Source organism: Archocentrus centrarchus, chromosome 1 (assembly GCF_007364275.1).
Source record: "Archocentrus centrarchus isolate MPI-CPG fArcCen1 chromosome 1, fArcCen1, whole genome shotgun sequence".
NCBI lineage: Eukaryota > Metazoa > Chordata > Actinopteri > Cichliformes > Cichlidae > Archocentrus > Archocentrus centrarchus.
In genome coordinates, this window is record NC_044346.1 from 26,173,278 (window position 1) to 26,186,753 (window position 13,476).

General features: G+C 41.6%; 1 protein-coding gene across 3 annotated transcripts; it reads left to right on the plus strand.

Moving 5' to 3' along the window:
- Nucleotides 1–686: 686 nt before the first annotated feature.
- On the plus strand, nucleotides 687–11,552 carry LOC115778742 (mitochondrial glycine transporter B-like). 3 transcript variants are annotated; one of them, XM_030727035.1, is made up of 8 exons: nucleotides 687–1,075; nucleotides 1,365–1,471; nucleotides 7,139–7,263; nucleotides 8,133–8,217; nucleotides 8,664–8,843; nucleotides 9,221–9,389; nucleotides 10,677–10,840; nucleotides 10,936–11,552. In XM_030727035.1, the coding sequence occupies exons 2-8, from the start codon at nucleotides 1,457–1,459 to the stop codon at nucleotides 11,056–11,058; spliced, it is 861 nt and encodes a 286-aa protein (XP_030582895.1). In that variant the 5' UTR covers nucleotides 687–1,075; nucleotides 1,365–1,456; the 3' UTR covers nucleotides 11,059–11,552. The 3 variants fall into 3 exon arrangements, with proteins under 3 accessions (XP_030582895.1, XP_030582907.1, XP_030582885.1); XM_030727047.1 differs by lacking the exon at nucleotides 687–1,075 and having other exon boundaries at nucleotides 1,259–1,471; XM_030727025.1 differs by lacking the exons at nucleotides 687–1,075; nucleotides 1,365–1,471 and adding an exon at nucleotides 6,097–6,268.
- Nucleotides 11,553–13,476: the final 1,924 nt, after the last annotated feature.

Here is a 13,476-nt window from a genome sequence, read left to right on the forward strand (position 1 = left end):
AAACATCTGTATAAAGTAAAGGTTTTAGGTTCTAGTCTACCAGTTTGGTTAAATTTGTCAACACAACCAGCATAAGCAGGCTTTGAGGCACAAATTAATTCAGTACAGTTGTTTACATGAGTGTGAATCAAATACTTTTACAAAGTTTTGTGCTATAATGTTAAATTTTATCAGCTTCTTAAAACTAGTCTTAACTCTACAAAAACAAAACAAAAAGGAACACAAAGTGGTGACTAATGTAAACCTATAATGACTGATGAACACATCCAGTAAACCTTCAAGTTACAAGGTTCATATTCTGTGGGACAACAGCGCTACCTTGAGGCCATTGTCGGAAATGCAGGGACTTACACTGCGTGCATGCGTGTCATGGTTTGTGCTCTTAAAAATTAGCAGGAGAAATTCTCATTATTTATGCGTAAAGTTGGGAAACTCCTGTGTTACAGCAGTCAAATGGGTAAACACCACCTATATCCAAACAGCGTAAATCAGATGTAGGTCAAAGAAACAGAATATGACAAAAACATATGAATATGGTATTATGGTAAAAATTTACTGAAAGGAAATGTGCTCAGTTAAGGAAGAAAAAAGTAAAATAAAGGAGCTCAATAAGTATAAAAAAAAAAAGATGTAGATTTGCCACACTGACTTTATTACCAGTTTGACCACAGAAACCAGTGCGCTGGTTTTGTGCTCCTGTGTGCGTTTTGCCCTGGAGGTGAACTTTATCATCCGCTCACTAACAGCCGCAGCAGGTACAGATGATGATCCGCCTTACGTGAGCGCGAATTTAATGAGAAATTCAGATCTCTGAACTCTGAAGACACTCCGGGTTTATCTGTGGCAGCGTTTATGTTTTATTTCGGGTAACTCACGAAGTTAACCGGCTAACGCTGATGCTGTCTAACTAGCCTTGCCAGAAAGTTCCGTCCACCCGGCAGCTGAAGTGTTAAAAGTAACTGTGGGCTGTGAAGAAATGTTCTTAGACCGTCACAGTAAATATAAAACATGGACTTTCTTAAGCTAACAGCAGTGACAGTCACCTCCATCGATCCCTGACATACTTCAACATCAGGTAAGAGGAGCTAGCATGTTACGCTAGCTGGCTAGCAAGTCGCGTGATGTGTTTGAGTGACTTTTACTGAATTTCTGAAAAAAATCAGCCTATCAGAGCTCACAGCTTTGCTCGCTTTAAAGTAGTTATATGACTTAGAAACGGCTGGCTTGTGAGTGCTGGCAGATGTCCTGATAACTTCACCTTATCGCACCGTGACAGCTAGCTAGCCGGCTAACCTAGCTTACCGCTACCCGGCAACCTTAATGTTTTGAAATTTGACTCATGGCTCCCATCTGATTTCCCCCAGTTTTAATTAATCCATTGTGGCTGAACCTAACCGGCTTTAAAACGGCAGCGGGGGAGAAACTGGACTCGTCCGGCTCAGCATCTGGCTCAAAGATGGAGTTGGCGGCGGTGAGTGCTAACCATGTTTGTCATTGACAGCGTGCAGCCAGTTACTCTGATGTGACACTATCCCTTCGTGTAAATAAAAGAGGTGAGCTTTTTAGAGCAGGTAACCATTAAAATGTTTCATTACTGTGAATATAAGTGTATTCGTGCGGGAAGTCAATTAAAATCACCTTCCCAGATAAAGTAAGCTCACGTGAAGCTTTCATTATTTAAGTTCTCAATGATGAGGCCCTATCATATCTTAAAGACCTTTATAATGTCATATTATCCCAGTAGAGCACTTCTGCTCTCAGGTTTGTGGTTCCTAGAGTTTCTAAAAGTAAAATGGGAGACAGTGTCTTCAGCTTTCAGGCTCCTCTCCAGCTCCCAGTTTGGATCCAGGAGACAGATACTCTCTCTACTTTTAAGATTACGTAAGCTGAAAACTTTACTCTGGTAAAGCTTATAGTTGGGGTTGGGTTAGTTTGTGTTTTGTTCGTCTTTTTGTTTTGTTTTTCTCTTTCTTTTTCTTTCCTGCACACACCCAGCCAGTTTGGGTAGATGGCTGCCCCTCCTTGAGCCTGGAGGTTTCTCTGTAAGAAAGGAGTTCCTTCTCTCCACCATCACCAAATGCTTGCTCACAGGGGATATTCTGATTGTTGGAGTTATCTCTCTGATATTCTAGGGTCTTTACAGGACATCTAGAGGGTTGGTGTGACAGAAGAGGATGCTAGAGATAGGGTGAGATGGAGGCAGATGATCTGCTGTGGCAACCCATAAAGGGAGTGTCCAAAAGAAGATGATGATTTTAGGGTCTTTACCTTTATAATATAAAATGTCTTGAGGTGATTGATGTTGTGCTATATAAATAAAAAGTAAATTAAATTCAGTTACAGTGAATTAAATCAAGAAACTTCTGTCATTCTAAATTCCAGTACATATCAGGCAGTTTGCAATGATTTTGCTTTTGGGGACAAGTTTTTGATTCCTGCCCTTACCCAGACAATTTAAAGTAGTATTTTTTATGTAAAGTAAGTACCATTTCAACAGTATATCACAGTTTTTTCCAGTGGAAATGTACATATTGTATCACAGTATAAACTCACTGGCAACTTCATTAAGTACACCTTTCTAGGACTAAGTTAGCTGCCCTTTTTGCCTTCAGAACCACTTTAATTCTTCATGGCACAGATTCAACAAGGTTCTGGAAACTTTCTTCAGAGTTTGGCCCATATTGACACGATATCTATAGAATTGAGCCCTGGTGACTGGAGGCCATGTGAGTACAGTGGACTCACTGTCATGTTCAAGAAACTAATTTGAGCTTTGTGGCATGGTGCGTTATCCTGCTGGAAGCAGCCTTCGGAAGATGGGTACACTGTAGTCATAAAGGGATGGACATGGTCAGTAACAATACTCCGATAGGCTGTGGTATTTAAACAATGTTCAGTTGATACTAAAGGGCCCAAGGTATGAAAATATCCCCCACACCACTAGACCACCACCAGCCTGAATCATTGAAACAAGGTGTGCTTTCATGTCAATTTTGGACCCTACCATCCAAATTAGGCAGCAGAAATTGAGAATCTTCTTTTGTCCAGGGTTGGTACAAATTGATGCCTGTGCGAACTGTAGCCTCAGTTTCCTGTTTTTAATCTCACAGGAGTGGCACCTGGTGTGGTCTTCTGCTTCTGTAGCTCATCTGCTTCAGGGTTTGTGTTGTGTGTTCAGAGATGCTCTTCTGCATAGGTAGTGTTACCTTAGTACAAGCTCAAAGCAATCTGGCCATTCTCCTCTAACCTCTGGCACCAAGATGGCATTTATGCTGCCGCACACTGGATTAGTTGTTTTTTTTTTTTTTCTTTCTCTTTTTTTGGACCACTCTCTGTGGTTGCACAGGAAAATCCCAGCAGATTAAGAGATTAAGATAGTGTTTATTTGTCACATGCACAGTTATACACAGTACAATGCACAGTGAAATGTATTTTGTACCTGCAACCATATATACACACACATATAAATAAGAAGAATAAAAATAAAAAAAAGTAATTCACACTATACACTATACTCTATATACTATACACTATACACACTTTTATAAATTATAATATTTACATTGTGCAATAATGGTCCAGTTAGGGCTCAGAGTTGAGCAGACAGATGGCTTGTGGGTAAAAACTCTTCTTCAAACTTTCAGTCTTAGTCCTCAGGCAGCGGTAACGCCGGCCTGATGGGAGCAGGGAGAAGAGAGAGTGTCCGGGGTAGCTGGGCTGTTTTAGGATCTTCATGGCCCTCAGCCTGCACTGCTTGGTGTAAATGTCCTGCAGGTTGGGGAGGGTGGTTCTGATGGTCCGTTCAGCTGAACGAACCACCCTTTTTAGGGCCATGAAGTCCTGCTTGGTGCAGATTACCAAGATGGCGCCGGTGAGGTCAGCAGCCGTCGTACCTGCTCCTACGCTTTGTTTGTATATATTAGGTTTAGCTCTAATTCTGGACTTTATAATTCCGCCTGCTCTGTGTCATATCACGTATGACAGACAGACTCTTTTTAATATCAGAATACAGCACTCTGGCTGTATTCTGACACCTTTTTCTCCCGACCCGACTTGGCCCCAGGAGATACTGCGTTTCCAGTGGGCCAGCTCAAACAAAGGACGGCGCGGAGCCCCCAGGTCACGGACAAGGCCCCGAGGGAAAAGAGCCGGCGTAAGAGAGAGGCTGAGGCGCAGAGCGCACCAAACGCCACTGCCGAGCATCCTGTTGGCTAATGTCCAGTCACTGGATAACAAGCTGGACGAACTCAGGATAAAGTTTCAGAGGGACATAAGGCTCTGCAACATCATCTGTCTCACGGAGACATGGCTGACCCCCCTCATACCGGACCACGCCGTACAGCCGTCGGAGTTCTTCAGTGTTCATCGCACGGACAGAACGAGTGAGTCTGGAAAATCAAGAGGAGGAGGTGTGTGCCTAATGATTAATAACAACTGGTGTGACAGTAGGAATGTTGTCCCTCTGAAACAATCATGTTCACCTAACCTGGAGCTCCTAACCCTGAAATGCCGCCCCCACTACCTGCCCCGCCAGTTCACTTCGGTCATCTTCAGCGCGTCTATATTCCACCTCAGGCGGACACAAACACTGCACTATCCGAGCTACATGAGGCTATTTCCACCTATCATGCTAACCAGCGTGATGCGGCTCTCATCGTAGCCGGGGACTTTAACAGTGCAAACTTGAAAAAGTTGATACCGGAATTGATTCAACACATCGACTGCCCCACCAGAGGAGAGAGGACCCTAGACCACTGCTACTCTGCATTCAAAGAAGGCTACAAAGCAAAGCCTCTTCCGCCTTGTGGGAAGTCTGACCACACCGCTGTCCTTCTCATGCCGAAATACAAACAACGGCTCAGGCAGGAACCCCCTGCTGTGAGAGAAGTGACACGGTGGTCTGATCAAACAGAGGCCGCTCTGCAGGGTGCGTTGGATTCAACCGACTGGGACATGTTTCGCAGCAGCGCGGGCGGAGACATCGAGGAGTTTACGGAAACTGTTGTGGGATTTATTGGGAAAGTTGTTGAAGACGCTTCACTTAGGAGGACCATCAGGACTTTTCCCAACCAGAAGCCGTGGGTGGATAAATCTGTCCGCGACGCCCTGAGGTCCCGCACAGTTGCCTACAACTCCGGCCTCGCCTCTGGGAACATGGAGGACTACAAGGTTGCATCATACAACGTCCGCAGAGCGGTGAAAGAGGCTAAACATCGCTACGGCCGCAGACTGGAACAGAAACTACAACAGTCTGACTCCAGGGGACTGTGGCAGGGACTACGCACCATCACGGACTACAAAGCACCACACACACACCCGGTGAGTGCCGACGCTTGGGTTCACAGCTGTGTGAACCCACAGCTTCCTTGGGTTCCTTAGCGGTGTCTGAAATATTCACACCAACCTGTCTGACACCAACAACCATGCCACATTCAAAGTCATTTAAATCACCTTTCTTCCCCAGTCTGACGCGGGTTATCTTGACCATGTCTGCATCCCTAAATGCATTGGGTTGCTGCAATATGATTGACTGATTAGATATTTGCATGAACAAGCACTTGAAAAGATATACCTAATAATGTGGCTGGTGAGTTTATAGCTTCATATTTTCTCTAGTTAAAACTAAAAATTAGCATCCTTTTAATTTACTTGAATAACATTTGGTTTAGGCTTGGTTGTCTGTAGTAGTCAAATGTCCCTTAAGTACACAATGTTTGGATTTCAAAGACTGCCTATCAGGTCTGTGATCAGGAGGAAGTAAAATATGTGGATAAATGTTTTATTTCCATCTTGGAGGCCCACATGTTTCCAAGCTGATTTGCAGAGAGCTGCTTATTAACTTTTGCAAATAGACGTCTATTACATTCATTTTCTGTGACCTGTATATAAAGTCCACGTGCAGCACTCCATGACTCATGCCATTTGAAAAAGATGCAGTTTAGCACTGAGCTATACAGAGGAGGGGGGGCACCAAATACAGATGTGTGAGTATGTCTCTGAAAGATAAAGATAGAAGCCCATAGAAAAACACGGGTTGGATTAAGCTTCTGCTTTGGCTGCGAAATGGGGGGGAGGGAGGACGAGAAGCGGGAGAGAGAGCCATTGTAGGTTGGCAGGAGAGAGAGAGAGGGAAGGTTTGTGAGAGATGGAGGTTTATTTTATAATATGCTTTTTGTAACAGCAGCATCACAGATAGAGGGAGGTGAAAGAGGGCAAAATGCAGGAAAAACAGGATTCTCAGAGCCGAGCCCCGGGCAGCCTGGGGAAGGTAGGAGAGCGTCTTTGTGCTTAATGTGTGCTTTAAAGTGTCACGTGTGTGTGGAAAGGCAATGTATAGTACTGTTGAATTGTTGTTTATAGCAGCCTGATTATGTGTAGTTTGTTATTGGTGCAGAAAAATGTTTTTTGAACCATACATTGAACATTTTTCCCAATTGATATAATTTCTGGATAACAGTTTACCTTCAAGTGCAGCTAATTTTAGGATCTGTCTGCGTGTCATGTTCTGGCTGCCTATTTGTCTACAAGGCATGTACCCACAGATAATGTTGAGTCTCACTTTAATTCTCTGTGTGTGTGTGTGTGTGTGTGTGTGTGTGTGTGTGTGTGTGTGTGTGTGTGTGTGTGTGTGTGTGTGTGTGTGTGTGTGTGTGTGAACTGTCTCTGCACATCTCCATCATCTCCACTGTGTAGGAACCTGGCCTCTGCTCTGTCCTGCAGGGTGTTTTGTTGCACTGGAAATGTCACACAAACATATTTAGAATATTTTAAATCCTAATCTAAGTCCAGTTTATATATATTTGCTTTTTTTGCTTTGGCAAGATGTTTTTATGCATAGATGTTTGAAAATGTGTATATATATATATGGATTTTCCTGGCATTCAACAAGAAGTGACCAGTTTTTCACGTTATCCTCTTGACACTGTGACTAATCCTGTACATTTCTTTCTGCTTTATCTCTTTTCTTTTCTGTTTTCTGTCTCCGTCCTCTCTTTGTGCCTGCCATTTCTTTCCCCTGTCACTTCTCTCACTTGTCCCCTTCTTTTACTGTTCTCCAACCCTTTCTTTTCCTCATTCATCGGTCTGTCTCCATCATCCCTCTTTGTGTCTGTCTGTGTCTGTCTTTTGCTGTCCTCAGGCTCACCCAGCTCTCAAAGCCTTTATGTGTGGCTCCCTCAGCGGTACCTGCTCTACACTGCTCTTCCAGCCCTTGGATCTGGTCAAGACACGGCTGCAGACCCTGCAGAACAATGCCAAACCCGGGTGTGTGTGTGTGTGTGTATTCACACAGAGAAACACAGTGAGAATATTTCACCTGCATGTACATCAGACACGTGTACATCAGCATGCCTGTGGTATTATCTGTCTTTAGCGCTTCTTTTTTTTTTTTTTTCCCCTCCCCCTCTCTCTTTCTGACTTTTAACACACACACACACACACACACACACACACACACACACACACACACACACATACATACACACACACACACACACACACACACACACACAGAGGATAGGAGGACAAAATTTGCTGGCAGTGCCAGCCTGAATCTGTTGGTATGACCCATATGGGGCAATTAGTCACACCAGCAGCATGTAATCATACTGTCAGGCTGCTAGGTTGCAGTTACTTCCACTGAGAACAGGAAATGTAAACATCTAAAAGTGGATTTTTATTTATTTCACATTGGAGGCCTTGCTTTAGCACAGTGCTCCAGAAGGATAATTTCTGTGGTAATTAATTGTTCACAACAGTGATTCACCACAGTTATAATCATTTAGCTTCAGCCTGTCTTTGGGGGTTTACAGTACTGTGCAAAAGTCTTGAGCCACCTCTCATTTATTTATATTTTGCTAGGTAAATGGGGAAAATCAATTTTTTGAAATGTATAAAAATAAATTAAATATAGTAGATAAGCCAAAAACAGTTTGTCCAAAACCTCAGAAAACCTGGAAAACTATTGCTCAAGACCATCTTAAAAAAGGACTAGAAAGTCTGACTCCTTGGAAGCAATATATACACAAGGGGTGACTTAAGACTTTTGCACAGTACTGTGTGTGTGTGTGTGTGTGTTTTAATTTTTGCACGTTTTAATTTGTTTGTATCCATTCCTAAATTTTGTCTTGCAGTGCACCTAAGGTAGGGATGTTTGCTGTTTTCATCAATGTTATTAGGACAGAGAAGTTCTTCAGTCTGTGGAAAGGTGTTTCACCGGTGAGTAACTGACCTTACTGTTTTCACCATTTACAACAAATCCTGTTTGTTGCATGTTTATATGTACACAGTAATACATTAGTCAGTGAGAACATTTGTTCTTCTGCTCCAAACCCCGGACACTCAGTTTTACAGCTCATATTAGCATTTCCTCTCCAAGAAACCGGCAGACTCTTGGCCTGTTGATGCTTGCCTTTTATTTTAAATATCTATTCTCAAACATCAGCAACAAAAAATAAACTGTCTTGCTGCTGGCAGTTACAAAATCACAAAATACTAAGCACTAAAATTAAAAACAGATGATGCTCTAACATATTTCCTTACTGTTTCAGTAAAAATGTTTACAGACTATCATACACTTCGTCCTGTGCTTGCCTTTCTTTTAACCAAGACCACATTAAAAAAAAATGTTTTAACAACAAAAACTGTTAATTCTCCCTCTGCAGTCATTTGTGCGCTGCATTCCCGGGGTCGGTATCTACTTCAGCACCTTCTATTCCCTGAAGCAGCACTTCTTCCTGGACCGAGCACCCAACGCTGGCGAGGCTGTTCTGCTGGGAGCGGGCGCCAGAGCTGTGGCTGGAGTCTGCATGTTACCATTCACGGTTATTAAGACGCGCTTCGAGGTAAATATCTACCAGCTAACAGACCTCAGTCAGAGCCTATCTTATCCCAGATGGTCAGAGGAATGAACACATCTTCTAATCTTCTCATATCTGTTTTTAAGTGAACCTGTTGCTTTTTAAAATTTACAGCCAAAAACAGTTGATGTGGAACTGCTTTTTATGGGAAGTTGTTCAGTATTTTATCATGAGGTACTTTTGTCTGATGAGATATCATCCTAAAATGATAAGCCTTTAGGTTACACAGTTTAAATATATCCAAAATATATTTAAATCTCACCATGCTTCCTGTCTGCATCTACGCTATCATTTATGCCCATTTCCATAAAATCAGCTGCGTGAATAAAGATGTTTCACACAGATTTTTCTGTGTTTTTCAGAGTGGCTGTTACAACTATGCGAGCGTGCCTGGAGCTCTGAGGAGTATGTATGAGATGGAGGGAATCAGGGCTCTGTTTTCTGGGCTGACTGCCACGCTGCTTCGAGACGCTCCTTTCTCCGGCATCTACGTCATGTTTTACAGCCAGGCCAAGAGAGCGCTGCCTCAAGGTGAGAGTCGCGCTGAATCAGCCGATCAAAATGGAGCTTAACTAAAATGTGAAGAGCTACGTTTTATACACAGAAATTTGCATTAGTGTTTTAAACTTTTGGATAGAAACTCAATCAGGTGCATAGTGAATTGTTTTTAGTGCTTGTACAGTACTTTTTTTTTTTTTTTTTGATTTATAAAAGACAGAAGCCACTGTTTTCATACAGTGGCTTGATTGGCTTTCTCGCAGTGGCACTGCAGGTAGTGTGTCCTCAAAAGTAACTATCACATCCCTAGCTACCTTCACCACAGAAGGTAGCTAGGCTTTATGTGAAGCAGGTACGTATTAGAGAAAGTCTTTTATTTAGATTATTTATGTAGTTTGACAAGTATAAACAAGAAGCCTCAACTTGATACATTCCTGTTTTCCCATTTTACATTAACACAAGATGAACACTTACTGTTGTGCACGAAACCCTTTATTTTTATTTTTGTTGGAAAAAAGGCTTTTATTGCAAAACATTTTCAGCAACGTGGAAAACTCACTTTGTGAGCATTGATTTCTTGGTAGTGCTTTATTATAGAGCCCTGACTTAATATCCCAACATTTACCATGTAAACTAATTGGAAATGTTTCAAAAGAGAGAGATTTTCCCTTCTTACATTATAATTAGACAATAATATCAGTTCAGGTTGTATTGTTGCGTTTACTAACCTTCCTGTCTTGTGTGGTAATTACACAGTATTATACAGGGAAGAGGGAGGGTTTGTAATTCCAATCTAAAAATCTTTACATTGAAATTGCAAGTTACCATCAGGAGTGCAGGCAAGTAAATTGTGACATAAATGAGGCATTTGAAAATGCAGATCTTTGATTTTGTTTGTTTGTTTGTTTGGTTTTTTTTTTTGTTTCTCACTGACTGATTCTTTTGACCCTATAACCTCGAAGGCGTCTGCCGTGACACAACATACTTCAAAAGTGCCGCCGTTCGCAGACTTCCAGCAACAAATACCATAATACCCCTTTATGGCTGTGAAGTGCAATTTCTGAGCTTTCAGGAACTGTTAGAATTTTTCCGATAGGACAAACAGTCACGTAGTTACAGTAAAAAGCCAGCTGATTAAAGTTCCTTTGATCAGCCAACTCAGACTACTTTTTAACCAGCTGTTTGCGGCTTGTAAGGGCGGGAAATCGGTGTTTCAGCGGCGATCACCCGGAGTTAAAGGGTTAATTAAGTCATCTCAGTGTCCTCTTATTCTGAATTTGTTAGTGGTGCCTAACTGATACTTTTGTTCTCTTCTCTCAGAGGTGACATCAGCACCCTATGCCCCGCTGGTGAACTTCGGCTGTGGGGTGGTAGCGGGTGTGATGGCATCACTGGCAACGCAGCCCGCAGATGTGGTGAAGACTCACATTCAAGTCAGACCATCCCACTGTAGCACAGCATGTGCTGTTCGCCACATCTACATGGTGTGTACTCACGTTCATGTTGTTTCCCAGTAAGAAGCAGCGCTTTCACTAATGTAACATGTGACTGAGCTTTCTTGCGCTGTCCTTACCTGCAGGAACACGGCATGGCTGGGTTTTTTCGTGGTGCTGTGCCCAGGTCTCTTCGACGCACTCTCATGGCTGCCATGGCTTGGACTGTCTATGAACAGCTGATGGCTCGAATGGGCCTCAAATCCTGAAGAGCAAGAGCGTAGTGCAGCAAAGAAGGAGAAGAAATATAAGGAGATAATGCTGTATTTTTTTTTTTTTTTTTTTTTTTACTGAAAGCCTCATGCAAGAAGAAAAGGGAGCTGAGGAGCTTACAGGGTCAATGAGCCAGCAGTACCAAGATATTAAGCAGAGGAAGCACGTGGATAAATGTCTGAAAATGGAGAGTATGAATGTTGTGTATGTGTGTTTGCTGTGTGTGAAACTGTGTTTGAGATTGTGATGTTACACCTGACGCACTCATATGTCAGTCTTGGACTGTAGTGACACTCCCTGCTGTGAAGTGAACTCATCCCTCTTAATATTTATGTTCCTGAGGTATGGCTAGCACTCCGAAAACAGGGCCAGTAGGTCTTCTGGGTAACAGAGCTGCCTTTAACGAGGTGTTTGAAAATGCCGTCAAGACAAACAGGACACTCAGCAAGCTGGCGTACTGTACATCGGATAAGGTAGCTAAAAAAAAAAACAGAACAGTGCACTCCAGGTTTTGCCATATTTGTGAAACTTTGAGCAATGTTTCCTACTTGTGGACTTTTTTTTTTTTTTAAAGCAGAGAAGTTCGTTTCAGGCTCAGACAATCACAAGTACTCACACAGCTGCATTATGGGAAAATCAAGGCCAACTCTAATAACCATATTAAAGGCTCTGTTGCTGTATTGTTTAAAACTATGCTAGTTACATTTGTATAAAACTGTGGTGCATTTTGGAGTTAGCCTAATGAAACCAGATGTGCATTTCTAAGAAGTCACTATAGCCACATCTGTAGCTAAACCAATGAAGAGCTGTGATGGCATCTCAAAAAAAAAATCTGGATTTTGTGGATTTTTATGAATTTTATAATTGAAATGTTTGATTATTTGGAGGATTTTCATTGAAGTAACCTGTGGAGCTTAACACTGTCGATTTAATGTTTGGATCCTAGTTTTTTGTTTTTTTTAAAAAACACAGGCACACACAGGAGTAACATGCTACACTACACTAATATATATATATATATATATATATATACACATATATATATATACATACAAAATTTGAATTTATTTTATGAGGGATTTGATGATTTTGTAGGAAACACTGAATGTAAACACCAATTTGTGTGTTTAAAAGAAAACACCTTTAACAGCACTCCACTTTGCCCTTTTCCCTGCATTTAAAATGAGCACTTTCATAAGTTTGAATTATTTTCTTAGTATATATTTAAATTACTAGACGAAGTTTAAATCTTTCAAGTATTTCAGGTTTTGCTGAAGCCAGGTACCGCCTATAATCAAACAGTATTTCCAGAATTTTAAGCTTGCAAGTGAAGCATTGCTTAATCATTGAGCTAATATGTTTATAGAGGTTGTACAGAGTCCATACCAGTGATGGAAATATGTGACTTAACAGAGTTTTTGATTTAACAAAAGAGAGGCCACATTTACTGATTCCTGTAGAGTGTTTGCATAGAAGTTATTTATTATTAATATAAAAGACGAGGGGATATAATGAAAAAATGTCTTTGTGTCTGTACATAAAATGCAAACTGGAAACAAACTGAAAGAGTTCTTGGTGTGATCTGTGATAGAACAGCGAATATTGGCACCAAAAAAAAAGATAACTCGTCTGCGTGTTTTAATCTGTGTTTTTATGTTGCCTTCCTGTAAGTCAGCAGATAAGCTTGGCTTAATGACGGTGAGGCATTGCACGTCTCTTCAGACCAAGGAGATGTGAGGCTGAGCAGTAAACAGACCATGTTGTTTAAAGGAAAGATGAAAGTTAGTGGAGTGTGAGTTCATTTAAAAGCCTGTTTGCCGTCTTAACTTAAGCTGTGCCATAATTCACACCTCCAAGTTGCACCTCGTTGATTATCTTTGTTGTCGTGACTGCTCTGCGTTTGGTCATTGTTGGTATTTGGTCTGTGCTTGTGTTTGCTCAGACAGATGCTGTGCCTGCCTGATTTTTAAGTTGAATAAATTTTCCTGTTTTTCCAAAAATGAATTCGAGAGGAGTTCAACGTTCATTTCATTCATTTTACTGACTTATGTTTTGTCTTCAGAACAACTCTTCTAAACCATACCAACTACAATATGAACCATGTTACCGACAGAACACACATTGATATAAGTATGACTCACTGGCCAGTGGTGGCCCTTGGTAACATTTGGTCTGGCCCATGAGATCAACAAGGAATGATGAAGCATCTGCAGTTCATCTTGTGTTGTCATATACAGTGTTTCCCACAAATATACTTGTAACAAGTATATTGTACAATTTATTCTCATTTTAAAATGGTCCAAGACAAGATTATTATTCATTATTGTATGATCCCAAACTCTTATTTTGAAAATTCTGTTACTGCTAACCTCCCGTCTAGTGTTTCCCTTCAGTCAGCCAGGCTGTGACACTCT

Bases quoted from the DNA above. Each gene is read 5' to 3' on its own strand.
- LOC115778742 (XM_030727025.1), top strand. From the start codon at position 6,218: ATGCAGGAAAAACAGGATTCTCAGAGCCGAGCCCCGGGCAGCCTGGGG. The intron at 8,844-9,220 runs GTAAATATCTAC...TGTGTTTTTCAG, and splicing joins TTATTAAGACGCGCTTCGAG to AGTGGCTGTTACAACTATGC. The intron at 10,841-10,935 runs GTGTGTACTCAC...CCTTACCTGCAG, and splicing joins CTGTTCGCCACATCTACATG to GAACACGGCATGGCTGGGTT.